This window comes from Capricornis sumatraensis, chromosome 10, assembly GCF_032405125.1.
Source record: "Capricornis sumatraensis isolate serow.1 chromosome 10, serow.2, whole genome shotgun sequence".
Lineage (NCBI taxonomy): Eukaryota > Metazoa > Chordata > Mammalia > Artiodactyla > Bovidae > Capricornis > Capricornis sumatraensis.
The window spans coordinates 36,693,271-36,710,810 of NC_091078.1; the positions used below are offsets into that span (position 1 = coordinate 36,693,271).

General features: G+C 43.6%; 2 protein-coding genes across 2 annotated transcripts in view; both read left to right on the forward strand.

The window, feature by feature from the left end:
• The first annotated feature begins 455 nt into the window (after nucleotides 1-455).
• LOC138087651 (large ribosomal subunit protein eL29) lies at nucleotides 456-1,031 on the forward strand. Its single transcript, XM_068982946.1, has one exon. It carries the CDS (start codon nucleotides 476-478, stop codon nucleotides 932-934), a length of 459 nt encoding a protein of 152 aa, XP_068839047.1. The 5' UTR covers nucleotides 456-475; the 3' UTR covers nucleotides 935-1,031.
• Nucleotides 1,032-4,105: 3,074 nt separating this feature from the next.
• Nucleotides 4,106-17,540, forward strand: part of B3GALNT2 (beta-1,3-N-acetylgalactosaminyltransferase 2) — a 63,134-nt gene continuing 49,699 nt past the window's right edge. Inside the window, exons 1-2 of the mRNA XM_068981650.1 lie at nucleotides 4,106-4,217; nucleotides 17,211-17,358. Of these exons, the coding sequence (XP_068837751.1) occupies nucleotides 4,106-4,217; nucleotides 17,211-17,358 (260 nt within the window). The remainder of the gene's footprint in view (nucleotides 4,218-17,210; nucleotides 17,359-17,540) is intronic.

The following is a 17,540-nucleotide window of genomic DNA, read 5'->3' on the forward strand; positions in this document are numbered from 1 at the left end:
TTAACTTATATGCAGAGTACATCATGAGAAATGCTGGGCTGAATGATTCACAAACTCTAATCAAGATTGCCAGGAGACATATCAACAACCTCAGATATGTAGATATTACCACTCTAATGGCAGAAGGTGAAGAGAAATTCAATAACCTCTTGATGAGGGTAAAGGAGAGTGAAAAAGCTGACTTAAAACTCAACATTCAGAAAATGAAGATCATGGCATTCCCATCCCACCACTTCAAGGCAAATAGATGGAGAAAAAGTGGAAACAGTGATAGAGTTTATTTTCTTGGGCTCTGAAATCACTGCAGACGGTGAACATAGCCATGAAATTAAAAGTCACTTGCTCCTTGGAAAAAAGCTATGACAAAACTAGACAGCACATTAAGAAGCTAGGAAGCAGAGATATCACTTTGCCAACAAAGATCCATATAGTCAAAACCTAGTTGGCTTCGGCATCTTAGGGCCCAGGTGCAGACATGGCCAAGTCCAAGAACCACACCACGCACAACCAGTCCCGAAAATGGCATAGAAACGGCATCAAGAAACACCGATCACAACAATACAAATCTCTTAAGGGGGTAGACCCCAAGTTCCTGAGGAACATGCGCTTTGCCAAGAAGCACAACAAGAAGGGCCTGAAGAAGATGCAGGCCAACAATGCCAAGGCCATGAGTGCACGTGCTGAGGCTGTCAAGGCCCTCGTGAAGCCCAAGGAGGTCAAGCCCAAGATGCCAACAGGTGGCAGCCGCAAGCTCAGCCGACTTGCCTACATCGCCCACCCCAAGCTCGGGAAGCGTGCCCGTGCTCGCATCGCCAAGGGCCTCAGGCTCTGCCGGCCAAAGTCCCAGGCCAAGGCTCCAACCAAGGCCAAGCCACCTGCGGCTGCGGCTCCAGCTGCCAAGGGTGCCCAGGCCCCCACCAAAGCTCCGGAGTAGGGACTTTCATCTGCCAGTGTGAGGACAGAAGGACTGGTGTGACCCCCTGGGCTGCTGTCTGCATGGGGCTGGTGTCCTCCTGTGCTATTTGTACGAATAGATCTGAGACAGGATCTGTCGGTCAAAAAAAAAAAAAAAAAAACCTAGCACATATATGCCCACTTGGTTTTTCCGGTAGTTATGTACAGAATGTGAGAGTTGGACCATAAAGAAGGCTGAGTGCTGAAGAATTGATGCTTTCAAACTAACGGTGCTGGAGAAGACTCTTGAGAGTCCCTTGGACAGCAAAAGCATCAAATCGGTCAATCCTAAAGGCAATCAACCCTGAATATTCGCTGGAAGGACTGATGCTGAAGCTGAAGCTCCAATACTTTGACTACCTGATGTGAAGAACTGACTCACTGGAAAAGACCCTGATGCTGGGAAAGACTGAGGGCAGGAGGAGAAGAGGGTGACAGAGGATGAGATGGTTGGATGGCATCATTGACTCCATGGACATGAATTTGAGCAAACTCTGGGAGATAGTGAAAGACAGGGAAGCCTGGCGTGCAACAGTTCATGGGGTCGCAAAGAGTCAGAGACAACTTAGTGACCAAACAACAACAACAAAGGTCACGTGACCGCCAATCATCCCTGCCTCCTGGTCCCCACGCTCTTCTGTGGCCCCTCCCACAGTGAATCAGGGCTGGTCTGTGTGGCCAATAGAATCTTGCAGAAGTGACCATGTGTGTCTTCCAGCACTCATCATAAAAGGCACTGTGCCATCTACACTGGTCTCTCGAGTCTCCAGCTCTTAGGAAGCAAGCTGCCATGGTGTGGAGACTCAGGCAGCTCGTTGGAAAGACCCACTTAGAAAGGTCAAAAGAGAGCACCAACTTGCCAGGCATGGAAGCGAGCCACCCAGGAAGTGGGTTCTCCAGCACCAGTCAAACCTTAAGATGACCACAGCCCCGGCTGACCTCTGCCTGCAGCTTTATGGGAAATCCTGAAGCCAAATTTACTTCCTCAATTCCTGACCCACAGAAACTGTGAGGCATAATAAATGACTGTTGTCATTTTCAGAGTTTTGGAGTAATTTGTTAGGCAGCAAGAGATGACTAGTGAAGTGAAAGTCGCTCAGTCGTGTCCGACTCTTTGCGACCTCATGGACTATACACTCCATGGAATTCTGCAGGCCAGAATATTGGAGTGGGTAGCTGTCACCTTCTCCAGGGGATCTTCCAACCCAGGGATCGAACCCAGGTCTCCCTCACTGCAGGCTGATTCTTTACCAGCTGAGTCACAAGGAAAGCCCAAGAATACTGGAATGGGTAGCCTATCCCTTCTCCAGTGGATCTTCCTGACCCAGGAATTGGACTGGGTCTCCTGAATTGCAGACAGATTCTTTACCAACTGAGCTATCAGGGAAGCCCTTAACAAACAGAAATATAATAAAAAGAGACAACTAACAAATATACAAATTCCTTTAAGATGAAAAAATTACTTCTGACCCTAATTAATTAAATTATTTTTATTTTACTTAAATAGTACAAACATACAGTATAAACTCATTAGGCTTATAGCTTTTATACAACAATTAAAACAAATTTTAAACGTAATACAGACCATATTACAAAACAATCAAATAGAAAGTAATTTTAATTGCTGAAGTTAAATTGCCTCTCAGTGAGACTACGGTACTGACGGTGCCTAAAACCTCTCCTCCAGGCCTGTTCAGTGACTTGAATAAATTACCCTTTATCCCTTAAGCATGTTGGAGTGGATTTTCTGTGGCTTTCAACCAAGGCTTTTTCGAACAATATATTGGGTTGGCCAAAATGTTCCTTTGGTGAGTGAGAATGTTTAACAGAGTCCTTGGTAGAAATGAAATCGCGTCTTTTATTTTTACTTAAACCGAAATTTTTGGTCAACCCCGTAGTTACCTTCTGTTTCCACAATTTGGGAAACCTTAAAAACAAATAATCGGAACACCATAAGCCAGGCGCTCGTTTTCACCCTCTCCGTCTCCGTCTTAACATCGGTACCTTGACCATCTCGCCCCTTCACTCCCTGGCACTCAACCACGGCATTCATGCGTTTGACCAGAGGCGAGCCGGAGGGGCCAAGTCCTCAGGCCGATGGGCAGCCCTTCATCCCTAAGGAGCGCGGCAGGGGTCCTGCGCACAGGGGTCTTGGAGCCCGTGTTCTCCCGGCTCACGTACTGCAGCAGGTGTGTTTGCATCTCGTTCTACTTGCAACTTCCCAGCGCCAGCTGGAAACCGGGGCACGTGGAATTTTACCCTCGACTGGACCGTCACTGTCGTACTCCACAATTGAACTCCTAGGCTCGATCTTAGTCATCGGAGTTCCTAGAGGACAGGACAGGGCAAAGAGCCGGGTACACGTTGCACCAGGACTAATACGAGATGATTCACAGCTGAAGGCAACTGGGCTGCCTCGCCGCGATCTCCGCGCCAAGGAGACGTCAGCAAGATCCCATTGCCCACACAAGACTAGCATTCGGCATAAGGAAGCCCTGTGTGTTTTAAAGGAAACGTCTTCCTTTCCATCGCCTCTGAACCTTAGGCTGTCAGCACGCTTCACCTCAGCTGTGTTTCCCTCTCTGGGTAAGGGCGGTCCCGGAGTCCTGGGTGGCCCAGCACTACCTTGGCTCGGCCATCAGGGGGCAGTAGGCCTCCAGGAAGGTTGCGCATGCTCAATGTGGGGCCTCGCGCTTCGCCTTCGCGACCGCCGAGTGACGGAAGCGAGCTCTTGGGATTATGGGAAATATGGTTTCCCAGCCACGGGATGATTGGTGCACTCCTTGCTTGAGCCCAGGGCGGGACTTCAACTCCCGGCTAGCTGGTGGGAGCGGGAGGGGATGCGAGAAAAGGGGGCGGGGCAAGCGAGAGAAAAGGTGGGCGGGGCTGGGGGAAGGCCCAGCGGAGGGGGCGGGGCTCCGGCCGGCTGATCCTCCGCCGCCCGCGGTCGGAGGAACGTGAGTCGCGGGCCCTGGAGCCGAGAGGAACCTAGACGGCGGCGGGCGCGAGGGCGGGTGTCCCCGGAGTGGTCGTGCAGGAGTCGGCCGCTGCCCCTGGGCCTCCCGACTTGCAGGTCCCCCCTCTCTCCACCGGGACGCGGGAGAGCCCGGCGCGCGGCGGGGGCGCGAGGTGGAGCCGGCGGGGGCGGCCAATGCGAAACTGGCTGGTGCTGCTGTGCCCGTGTGTGCTCGGGGCCGCGCTGCACCTCTGGCTGCGGCTGCGCTCCCCGCCGCCCGCCCGCGCCTCGGGGGCTGGCCCGGCAGGTGAGGACCTGGGGCCGGGCCGGGCGGCCCCGAGGCGGGGAGGCCGACTCCGAGCCTCCCGGCGGCTTCCTCCGCGGGTCCCGGACTGGGGGGAGGGCGGCCCGACCTGAAGTTCCGCAGATGAAACAAATAACCCTCTTTATCCGCGGGGTGTTAACACTGGGCAAACTTTGAGGGCGCTTTCCACCTCCCCGCGTTTCTCAATGGCCGCAAGGCCGGTGCACGCGACCGCAAGTCCTCCGGCTGTCCCCAGGCCTGGCCCGGGTCGCCCGGCGCCTGCCCGGGAGCAAAGCCCCGTGGGTCCTTCTGCCCTGAGCGGCAGCTGCTCAACCTAGCGCAGGGGTTCCAGGTTGCTTTTTTCCTGCCCAAGTTGTTGGTCTTATTCGGTCAAGACTTTGAGGTCTTCGGGCCAGTGATCGCGTTTGTGCGTGTTTTAAAAGGTGGCTGGATTTTGCTTTTAAGGAATAAGTTTGCTTTAAAAAGGTACTGTACTTTGTATTTTTTGAAAACTCTGATGTAAGTCTGTTGAACAAATTAGGCATGAAGTAGGGAATGGCTGCTAGTGGAGTTGTTCCTGGGAGTTTCCTTTGCCAAGCCTGCTAATGAAACATACACGAGAGTATCGAGTTCTTTAACTATGTTAACCGTTTGCTCTAAAAGTTATTCTTTCGTGGGAAAACCTTTGTCCATGTTCGCTTCACAGCCTGATAATAGAATGCTTTGCCCACAGCCTAGTGGATTTGCTGTTAATGAATTCCACAGCTCCTAAGACTTCTTAAGATTTCTTTTTTTTTCCTTGTCTTCTTTTTTAAGGGCTTGCCCTAGGACATATTATATAAAGGAGCCTGGAAGGCTGTGGTAAAGATGAGATAATAGTCGTTTTGGTTTTTAACTACATTGGGAATTTTTTTCTTACCACTTTTTCCCAAGACAGTTGTTTGCTTGTGCAGTATTTTTAAGGATTAGAATTGAATATTTGCAATCTTGAGATGGCTCTGTGCCTTAACTTAGAAGTAGAAAGTATAGAAACTAATTTGGCAATCCTCAAAGCAGTCTCATTGTTCTAATTGGAGTTCTTTATTCTGGTAACACTCTCTTAAAATCCTTTTCTCTTACACAAGCTACAAGCTCGTTGAAAAGACTATTTGTGTGACCTGAATAGAATTAAGATACTATTTAAATGATTTAATGAAAGTGCAGCATTTCAGGACATTTAACTTAACAGTTTAGGGTTTTATTTTTGTCTTCCTTTTTTAGACTTTTGTAAATGGACCTGAGGAAAGAGTGCTATATATATAGCACTATATATATAGGTATATATTATATATAATGCTCTATAAGATTCCTTGTGTTTGTATTTTACAAGGTTTTTTTTTGGTTTGATGAATGAGCTCTACTGGAATTTACATTTAGAGTGTACTTGGGATATTTATGACCTTATCTTTTAGGGTCCATAAACAAGGAAAAACCCTGTATTCTTTCAGATGATAGCCATTCTGACAAGTGTGGAGTGATATCTCGTGATTTTGATTTGCAGTTCCCTAGTGATTAGGGATGTTGAGCATCTTTTCATGTGCCTGTTGGCCATCTGCATTTCCTCTTTGGAACAGTGTCTCTAGTTCTTTTGCCCGTTTTTTAATTGGGTTGTTTTTTGATGGTGAATTGTATGAGCTGTTTATATATGTTGGATGTCAGTCACTCATTGGTCATATCATTTGTGAATATTTTCTCCTATTCGGTAGATTGGCTTTTTGTTTCTGTCAATGGTTTCCTTTGGTGTGCAAAAGCTTTTAAGTTTAATTAGATCCCATTTGTTTATTTCTGCTTTTATTTCCTTTAGGAGATGGGTCGAAAAACATATTGCTGTGATTTATGGCAAAGAGTGTTCTTCCTGTTTTTTCCTCAAAGAGTTTTATAGTATCTAATCTTACACTGTGGTGTTGGACAAGTCTCTTGAGATCCCCTGGACTGCAAGGAGATCCAACCAGTCAATCCTAAAGGAAATCAATCCTAAATTTTCATTGGAAGGACTGATGTTGAAGCTGAAACTCCAAACTTTGGCCACCTGATACTAAGAACTGACTCCTTTGAAAAGACCCTGATGCTGGGAAAGATTAAGGGCGGGAGGAAAAGGGGATGACAGAGAATGAGATGGTTGGATGGCAACTCCAACTCGATGGACATGAGTTTGAGTAAGCTCTGGGAGTTGATGATGGACAGGGAAGTCTGGCGTGCTGCAGTCCATGGGGTGGCAAAGAGTCACACATGACTGAGCGACTGAACTGAACTGAATCTTACATTAGGTCTTTAATCCATTCTGAGTTTATTTTTGTTTATGGTGTTAGAGAATGTCCTAATTTTGTTCTTTTACATACAGCTGTGTGATTTTCCCAGCACCACTTACTGAAGAGATTTTTTTCCCATTGTCTCATCTTGCCTCCTTTGTCATAGATTAATAGACCATAAGTGTGTGTGTTTATTTCTGGGCTCTCTGTTCCCACTGATGTATGTGTCTGTTTTTCTCCCACCACCATGCTATTTTTTTTTTTTCTTCCCATTTACTCCTTTTAATCTTTGTTGTTTTTTTTTAATTTTAAAATCTTTAATTCTTACATGTGTTCCCAAACATGAACCCCCCTCCCACCTCCCTCCCCATAACATCTCTGTGGGTCATCCCCATGCACCAGCCCCAAGCATGCTGTATCCTGCGTCAGACATAGACTGGCGATTCAATTCTTACATGATAGTATACATGATAGAATGCCATTCTCCCAAATCATCCCACCCTCTCCCTCTCCCTCTGAGTCCAAAAGTCCGTTATACACAGCTGTGTCTTTTTTCCTGTCTTGCATACAGGGTCGTCATTGCCATCTTTCTAAATTCCACATATATGTGTTAGTATACTGTATTGGTGTTTTTCTTTCTGGCTTACTTCACTCTGTATAATCGGCTCCAGTTTCATCCATCTCATCAGAACTGATTCAAATGAATTCTTTTTAACGGCTGAGTAATACTCCATTGTGTATATGCACCATGCTATTTTGATGACTGTAGCTTTGTAGTGTAGTCGGAAGTCAGGGAGCCTAATTCCTCCAGCTCTGTTCTTCTGGAAGAACAATCTTAAGATTGTTTTGGCTATTTGGGGTCTTTTGTGTTAGAAATTATTTCCTCCAGTTCTGTAAGTTTCACGGCCTCGTGTCTAGCGCTCTTGATGCTTGTCTTTGTTCCTGGAGCTAGTCCCGCCATGCTCGCATTTTCTCATAGTGCTCCCAGCCCCAGTGGCACGCCCTTTGCCCTGAGTCTGCATTGGGTCTCTCTCGTCTCTCTTGTGGTAGCTTCCACTCAAGTAGTCAGTCTTCCCTGGACCACTCTTGGAGGTAAGGAGGTTATCCCTTCCTAGTTTTTCTTTTTTTTTTTTTTAAATTCCTGCAGGCTCACCTCAAAGTAATAAAAGTAACTTTGTAAACAACTTTTTTCTTTTTAAGAGTTAAGTTTTCTACCTCCATTGGTTTTGATGATGCCTTATCTGCCATCTTGTGAGACCAGGCTAGATTAAGGAAGCTAGGAAGGAGACCTTGGAAAGGGACACAGCTCTCAGTGAGGAGTTGAGTACTAGTTGTGTAAGTTAACTTTGACTTTAAATGGATATTGTACATCCAGTCAAATAGTAAATAGAGTATTTTAATCTAAGTGAAACCTTGGAGAGTCCTAACTTTTCCTTTTGCACTTCGGGTACTTTTGAAACTAAAAACAATAGAAACATCTCAGTTGCTAAAATTTCCCACAAATCCTTTTCTCATTGTGTTTTCACCAGTTCAAATTAAAACATTTGAGCATTTTTACATTTCAGCCCTTATCCCTTAAGCCTAAAGTGAGAGAGAAAACCCAAAAGTTTGTTAGTATTCGTCCCTCGTATTTACATTTTAAGTTTCGTTTTTGTTCTCTTTTCTGCCTCTTTGTCTGTCTTCAGTTTCATTGAGTCATGGCAGTACTTTTCAAAAGGGAGGTTTATCTCCCCTGAATAGTAAAAAAGGCTCTCTAACTTGCAGCTGACTCTGCAAATGTTTGAGAGCTGCCTCACTGCCAATTCCTGTTGTAGGTGTGGAATTTAAGCAGTAATCAAGATAATGTCCCGGCCCTCATGCAGTTTACAATTTTGAAGGGAAGACAGAACATAAGAAAGTAATTGTTAAATGTCATAGGGGAGAGTGATGAGTGTGGTGGCAAAAATAAAGCAGTGTAAGAGGACAGAGAATGATGTGCTGCTGTGTTACGTAGAGCGATCAGGAGAGGGCGTTTGAGGTCGCAGTTGGGCGGGAACCTGAATGCACTGAGTCAGGTGGGTTAGTGCCTGGTGCTGTTCTAATGTGGGGCTTTCTAGGTGGTGCTAGTGGTAAAGAGCCCGCCTGCCGAGGCAGGAGACTTAAGCGGCGCAGGTTTGATCTCTGGGTCGGAAAGATTCCCTGAAGGAGGGAATGACAACCCACTCCAGTGTTCTTGCCTGGGCAATCTATGGAGCCTGGCGGGCTGCAGTCCATAGGGTTGCAAAGAGTCAGACATGACTGAAGTGACTTAGCATTCGTGCACACTGTCCTAATGACCTTGAGCAGGTGAAACCTGGTCAGAGAGAAGAGCTGATGAAGAGCAAGCGGCTCTTCTGTTGTGCAATCCCACACACCTGGGGCGAGGAGAGAACCGTGGAGGCATAGACAGCCATCTGAGCTGGAGAGGAACGATGCAGGGTATCTCGGTTGTAACGCACTGCTTTTGGGTTGTGCCTTAGCAGGAATTAATTGAGCAGTTAACTTAGAAAAATGGTGTGACAAAAGAAGTCTTCTCTCTCTAGGATATTTGGGAAGAAGGAAACCAAGAAAGGAAAGAACCATAGCCATTCAGCAAATCCTTAGAGCACTGGGTTTTTAGTCTCAGCTCTCAAGGTATTCATAGTTTGTTAAATGGAAACTGACATGGGGCAAGTTGAAGGTCAAAGACAAATTGAGCTTGCTTAGCAGATTCGCCGAGGGCTGGTTCATCTGAAATGATCCCTAAAGGCTAATCTTGTCTCAGCGCTTTTGTTGTTTCCTTATTTATAAGATGATGACCTCATAGGGTTACTGTGAAGATTCTGTTAATAAAACACCCAGCACAGTGCCTGATTCATGGTGAACACTTGGTGAATGTTAGAGAGAAGTGGTTTGATGGAGGCTAATGCCCGTGCTAGTGAGGTGTTTTCTTTGGCATCTGAAGTTGGTGGGAGCTTGCTGGTGGTGTGTGTAATGATCGTCCTAATCAGCAGATCTGTGGGGAGCGTGCATGTTTTCTTCATTTTCTGGGTTTCCGTCTGTCTGTGGTTGATGTCATCTGAGAGCGTGCACATAAGAGGGGACATTTCAGTCTCCGTTTTAAGGATCTGTGAGCTTGTTTTGAACACTCAGTTCTGAATTCTACCTCCACTGGTCTTTAATAAAATTTCCAATGTCCACTTTCAGTGCAGAGGCTAGCAGATTGCCAGACTCTCAGGGTGTACTACATACTGAGGAAGAGAGATGGTCAGTGCCTTTGGGGAGCTTGTGTGGAGTTTTAATGAATCTTGACATTATGAAGATTTGTTTATGGCTATCTGTTTGCCATCTAAAGCAGTGAATGTAGGAAGTGCTCAGTAATTTAAAGGAATGGATCAAGAGGATAAAAGTGGCAAAGTATGAATGCATTTGTCATTCATAGACCATCCATTCACATTCCATGATTTTAATTTTTTACTTGTAAAACAAGCTGCTTATAGAAAATTTTGAAATTAGTTTTAAAAAATGAAAGAAAAATGAGCTATACTGGGCAGTTTTTGAATGTACATACATAAAACATGTTTGGGGAATTATTTAGTATTAAAAATTGTTTGATGTGTCATGTACATTCAGAAAAGTGCACACAAATGTAAACTTGATGTAATTTCACAAACTGAATTTGTTGTTCAGTTACTCAGTTGTGTCCAACTTTTGCAACCTCATGGAATGCAGCATGTCAGGCTTCCCTGTCCTTCACCATCTCCCGGAGCTTGCTCAAACTCAGGTCCTTCGAGTTGGTGATACCATCCAGCCATCTCGTCCTCTGTTGTCCCTTCTCCTCCTGCCTTCAGTCTTTGCCAGCATCAGGGTCTTTTCCAGTGAGTCGGCTTTTTGCATCAGGTGGCCGAAGTATTGGAGCTTCAGCTTCAGCATCAGTCCTTGCAGTGAATATTCAGGAGTGATTTCCTTCAGGATGGACTGGTTTGATCTCCTTGCAGTCCATGAGAGCCTCAAGAGTCTTCTCCAACAACACAGTTCAAAAGCATCAGTTCTTCGGTGCTCAGCCTTCTTTATGGTCCAGCTTTCATACATGACATCCATACATGACTACTGGAAAAACCATAACTTTACTAGATGAGCCTTTGTCGGCAAAGTAATGTCTCTGCTTTTTATTATGCTTTCTAGGTTTGTCATAGCTTTTCTTCCAAGGAGCAAGTGTCTTTTAATTTCATGACTGCATTCACCATCTGCAGTGATTTTGGAGCCCAGGAAAATAAAGTCAGCCACTGTTTCCACTGTTTCCCCAACTATTTGCCGTGAAGTGATGGGACCAGATGCCATGATCTAAGTTTTTCTGAATGTTGAGCTTTAAGCCAACTTTTTCACTCTCCTCTTTCACTTTCATCAAGAGGCTCTTTAGTTCCTCTTCACTTTCTTCCATAAGGGTGGTGTCATCTGCATATCTGAGGTTATTGATATTTCTCCCGGCAGTCTTGATTCCAGCTTGTGCTTCCTCCAGCCCAGCATTTCGCGTGATGTACTCTGCGTAGAAGTTAAGTAAACAGGGTGACAGTATACAGCCTTGATGTACTCCTTTCCCAGTCTGTAACCAGTTTGTTGTTCTGTGTCCATTTTTAATACAAACTGAATACACCCAGCTAATCAGCACCCAGATGAAAGACAGGAAAACTGCCAACACCTTAGAAGCTTCCTTTGTGCTCCCGTGGCCAGGAGTGGTAACAGGATCCTAATCTTTAATGCAGAGATTTGCCGGCTTTATGTGCTTTATGTAAATGGAATCATAGTACACAGGGCCTCCCTGGTGGCCAAGGTGGTAAAGAATTTGCTTTCAGTGCAGGAGCCTTGGGTTTGATTCCTGGGTCAGGAAGACCCCCCTGGAGAAGCAAGAGGCTCAAGTAGGAAGGAAATTCCCACTCCAGTGTTCTTGCCTGGAGCATTCCATGGACAGAGGAGCCTGGCGGGCTACAGTCGGGGAGTCACAAAGAGCGGGACACAGCTACAACTAACACACTCTATGTACATAGATCTCATAACCTGCTTCTTTTCATAAGACATAGAACAGTATTTAATGATATGTTTAAAGCATGATGTCAGTGGCTGTGTAGTGTTCTGGCATCTGGATACACCATAATTTATTTAACTAGCGCCTTGCTTGTTGTATTCATGCAGTTTGCAGTTTTTCATTGTTAAGAAATGACTCTGTGATGAACAGAGATCTTTTAATGCATCACCGGTTATTTCTTTAAAATGTATTTTTAGCTAAGGACAAAAGTTACAGAATTCTGAGGCATTTGATGTATCATGGGGAAATTTCCTGCAGAATACTATACCGGAGTACCTTCCTGCCAGCAGGATAGGAGAGTAGCCTTTTCCTGGTAACAACTGCCTGTATCGAAATATCCATCATTAGGGCATTGTCATTTAAGAAGATATTTGTCAGTTTGAACGTAAGAAAAGACTAGTGTCTTATTGCTATCATTCAAACTTGACTTCCAGTGACGTTGAACTGTTTTTCATAGATTTGTTGGCTCTTTACATTTCTTTTCCTGTGAATTATCTTTTTCTGCCCATGTTTACACTTTAGTTGGGTTGGCCTTTTTTTTTTTTTCCAATTTTCAGACATGGGAATTGAACAAGCTACCCTATGCTTGGAACACTGAGCAGGGGGTGATAAAAAATGCAGAAGGGGACTGGAAAGTTGGGCTGGGTTCTTACACAGCATCCACTTGGAGGGGTTTGTGTGTTTGTTTAATCTTGGTTGCGCCATGCAGCCTGCAGGATATTGGTTTCCTGACTAGATGTCGGACCTGGGCCACAGCAATGAAAGCACTGAACCCTGACCCCTAGGCCACCAGGGAGCTGTCTGCTTTGAGTTTTGTACTGTGTAACACAGTATTCACAGATCTGTTGCACTGATATACATTGGTGGTATGTGGTAGAAGAAACCACAGGCTTTTTTTTAAATTGGGTTATAATTGACTAACAAGCCTCAGTTCAGTTGTGCAGCTGAATGATTTGATACATGTATATATCCTGAAATATGTACAGCTAACCATGATATATTTAGTAGTTAACATTTGTCACCACGCATAGTCAGTTTTCTTTTTCCTGTGATGAGAACTTTAAAGACCTACTCTGTTTAGCAACATTTAAATACAATACAGTTTTGTTTTGCTTTTTTTTGACCCAGGCCCCAGCAGTGAAAGCCTGGACTCCTAACCACTAGGCTACCAGGCAACTCTCTACAATACAGTATTATTAACCGTTGTCATCATGCTGTACTTTACAACCCCGGAGCTTACTTATTTTATAACTGGAAGTTTGTACCTTTTACCGTTATGCCTACCCCCATCCTCTGGTGAACACCAATCTGTTCTCTGTGAATTTGGTGTTTTGTTTTCTTAGTCTGTCTGTGTCTGACTTACTTCACTTAGCGTAATGCCCGCAGGGTCTTGAGTGTTGGTGCAAATTTGCGAGATTTCCTTCTTTCTTGTGGCTGAGTAACATTCCACTGTGTATAAAGAATACATTTTCTTCATCCATTCATCTGTAAGTGGACACTTAGGTTGCTTCCATATCTTGACTGTGGAAAATAATGCTGCAGTGAGCTTCCCCGTGTTCATCTCCATTCATGTCTTTGCTAGTGGAAGTTTTCATTTCCTCTGGATAAATATCCAGAAGTGGTTTTGCTGGATCGAATGTGAGTTCTATCTTTAATTTTTTGAGGAGCCACCATACTGTTTTCACAGTGGCTGCATCAGTTTCCATTCCCACCAACAGCGCATGAGTTCCCTCTTCCCTACATCCTCTCCAACATGTGTTATTTCTTACCTTTTTGATAATAGCCATGCCAGGAGGTGTGATGATATTTCATTGGGGTTTTGATTTGCATTTCTCTGATGATTAGTGATTTTGAGCACCGTTTCACATAGCTGACGGCAGGCTGTATGTATGTCTTTGGAAAAATGTCTATTCAGATCCTCTGCCCAGTTTTAACTAGGATTCTTTGGTTTTTTGCTGTTGAGTTGTACGAGTTCTCCGTGTGTTTTGGATATGAGTCAGATGTGATTTGTACATGTCCTCTGCTCAGCTGACTGCCTGCTCATTCTGCTGATGGTCTCCTTTGCTGTGCAGAAGCTTTTGAGCAGGATGTGGTCTCATTCATTTTTGTTTTTGTTGCGTTTGCTTTCAGTGCCACATCTAAAATTATTGCAAAGACCACCATCAAGGAGCTTACTTGCCAATGTTTTCTTATAGGACTTTTATGGTCCTACATTCAGGTTCTTAATCCATTTTGAGTTGACTTTTGTGTATACTGGTAAGTTAGTGGTTCCGTTTCATTCCTTTGCATGTGGTTGTCCAGTTTTCCCATATCATTTATTTAAGAAGCTGTCCTTCCCTTGTGGTTTTTTTCTTGGCTCCTTTGTTGAAACTGAATGGGCCATATATGTGTGGGCTGATTTCTGGGCTCTCTGTTATGTTCCATTGATCTGTGTGTCTGTTTTAATGCCAGTATGTACTGTGTTAATTGCCGTAGCTTTATAACATGGTTTGAAACCAGGCAGTATGGTGTTTCCAGCTTTGTTCTTTTTTCTCTAGATTGCTTTAGCTATTCAAGGTCTTTGTCGTTCCATACAAATTTTAGGATTTTTTTTTGTTTGTTCCTGTGAAAAATGTCCTTGAAATTTTAAGAGATTGCACTGAATCTGTTGATTGCTTTAGCTAGTATGGACATCTTAACAATATTAATGCTTCTGATCCATTAGCATGGGATATCTTTTGTTTTTATGTTTTTAAATTTATTTCATCAATATCTTATACTTTTCAGTGTACAGATCTTTTGCCACCTTAAATTTATTCCTAGGTATTTTATTGTTTTTGATGCAATTAAAATTGGGATTGTTTTCTTAATTTCTCTTTCTGATAGTTTGATATTGTATAGAAATACAGTTGACTTTCATATACTATATATCCTGTAATCTTACTGAATTTATTAGTTCTAACAGTTTTTCGGTTGAGTCTTTAGGAAACTATTTTCCTGGAAGTAGGAGTTCTCTGAAGGCCAAAATCTGCCATGTACTTCTCTTCTGCAAGAAAAAGAGAAATGTATGTGAAGTTACACAGTTCAATAGAAGCAGCTTAGACATGGATTAGAAGCAGAGAGGATTGGCAGTGGCAGAGAGAGGTGAAATAAGATCAAAAAGTACTTTACAGTGATAATCCATGAGATTTTCACATACCACATGGTTATCTTTGTGTCTGTTTATTTTTAGAAAAATCTCAAGAGGTCTGGGTGAAACCATTAGGATACCCTTGTAGGTCCAAGTGAAAGATAAGAAACTGAGTTGATGCTAGAATTAATGTTGAGAAAGAAAGATTTGAGAACAATTTTAAGGAGATTTTATCATCAAGAAAAGGTCTCATGTAATGCATCAATAAAAGATCTATTTTGATTACTGATCCAAAATAAGGTAGTGGTGTTTGGTATTTAAAGAGATGTTTCAGTCATGTTGAAATTTTTGTGCAGCAGCTTTGTTTTCTCATGATGTCAATAACTGAGGCATTTGGGATACATTGAATTTTTCCTCTAATCTTTTAAAGCTTTTTAATCTTTTGAGAAGACATTTTGAAACAGATGAAATAGAGCATCTAAAGACTTTTTGGTGTCAGTTTTCTCTGATTAGGAAACTGAGGCACAAGGATTTGAATAGCTTCTTACTGATACTGTGGCAGAATGTCAGCTATAGAATCAGTCAGTTATGTGTGGATGACTGCATTTGCCTCACTGCTGTCAATAAAATGTACTTACTACCAGTATTTCTCTGGTAAAGGAGGAGGAGAGAATAGGTTGTCATTGCTAATTTTACATAAGCATTTAAATCATTCTCCCTTGAAGAAATAACATAGTTTTGTTGTCTTTTGAATAACTAGATCCTATGGGATATAAAAACATTGTGTTTAATGTAGTAACACTCTCCGGCCTTCAATGATTTATTTTTGGAAGCATTTTGGATCAGTTTTCACCACTGGAGAAAGATGAAATGGGATCCCTAATCAGAGCTATGTATAGGCTTGTAGCTTAAAGCTTTGAGACTGCTGATGATAAATAGGGACAAAATACCTTTCTATCTTTTTCTGAGGACAGATTTTTAAAATGTAATCTTGTCTATTAAATGACGATAGAAAATGAGTCATAAATATGACAGTAAAAATAATGACCTGTCACTTGATTTTTTTTTCAAACTAAAAGTGTTTCAGGGACTTGCTGGTAGCCCAGTGGTCAGGACTCCAGACTTCCACTGCAGCCGTGTGGGTTCAGTCCTTGGTCGAGGAAGATCCCATTTGCTGTGTGGTGCAGCCAAAAAGTAAAAGAAAAAAGGAAATGTCATTTCCCCTCTTTAGACTAAGGGATAAATGTTTGCTGCTTGTAGAATTTATTGGCATAAATGAGGGTTCTGATTCTTCCCAGCAGGGTAGTCCTTCTGCTTTGTCTCCCAGACTTAGTAACCAATATTAATGTGTGGCTTCACCTTTGAAACCACATTTGTTATTGTTAGCTGCTTGATTGCCTACTGTTTGCCTGGTTCCAAACCAGGACCTTTATACACATTATCTTGTTTAATTTTTTACAACAACTCTGTGAGAAGTATTACTACACCCATTTCTACTTAAGGAAACTAAAGCTTAAGAAGTTAAATAACTTTTATAGCTGAGGAGCCAGGATTCTGACTACAGCTTAATTGGCTCTTGCTGCTTACTGCTGTGTGGTTTATGCCACATTGACCTTCTGAACTGATTCTCATGAGAAACATCTCACTTGTTTTTTAAGAATTTACATAAATCTGTGCTGTGCTTCCCACTCCAGTACTCTTGCCTGGAAAAGCCCATGGACGGAGGAGCCTGGAAGGCTGCAGTCCATGGGGTCGCTGAGGGTTGGACACGACTGAGAGACTTCACTTTCACTCTTCACTTTCATACATTGGAGAAGGACATGGCAACCCACTCCAGTGTTCTTGCCTGGAGAATCCCAGGGACAGAGGAGCCTGGTGGGCTGCCGTCTATGGGGTCACACAGAATCCGACACAACTGAAGTGACTTAGCAGCAGCAGCTGTGCTGTGCTTAGTTGCTCAGTCGTGTCTGACTCTTCTGTGATCCCATAGACTGTAGCCCACCAGCTCCTCTGTCCATGGGAGTTCTCCAGGCAAGAATACTGGAGTAGGTTGTTATGCCCTTCTCCTGGGGATCTTCTGAACCCATGGATGGAACCTGGGTCTCCTGTATTGCAGGCAGATTCTTTACCATCTGAGCCACCAGGGAAGTGCATGAATACTGGAGTGGGTAGCCTGTCCCTTCTCCAGGGGATCTTCCTGACCCAGGGGTTGAACTTGGGTCTCCGGCATTGCAGGCAGATGCTTTACCAGCTGACGTACCAGGGAAGCCCTACATACATACTGTGTGAGCACAAATACATATATAGGTATGGAAACAAAAAGGCTACACCAAAATGTTAGTGGATATCTCTGGATGGTGAGTTTATGAGTGCTTTAAAAATTTCTTTCTTTGTATTTATTTTTTTTTACAAGCATCAACATATATTTATATTATTTTATAATAAACATTTGTATGCTACATAATGGACTTAACAGTAATTGAGACATGACATTTCAGCTTATTGTTGCTTATTTCCAGATCAGCTGGCCTTATTTCCTCAGTGGAAATCTAATCACTATGATGTGGTGGTTGGTGTGCTGTCAGCCCGCAATAACCATCAACTTCGCAATGTGATAAGAAGCACCTGGCTGAAGCATTTGATACAACATCCAGCATTAAGTCAACGGTAGGTTCCTTGAGTTCACACCTTGCCTGCCGTATTGAGTAAGTGTTCTGAAAAACCTCTTCTTGGATAGTCAGAGCTATTAGTTCAGATATGTGGCCTCTTTTTCCCAGGAGAGAGGACTATCTCATTTTGCTTTTTTTCCACGTAGTTGAGCCCCAAAAGTAAACTTAACCAAGACTTTA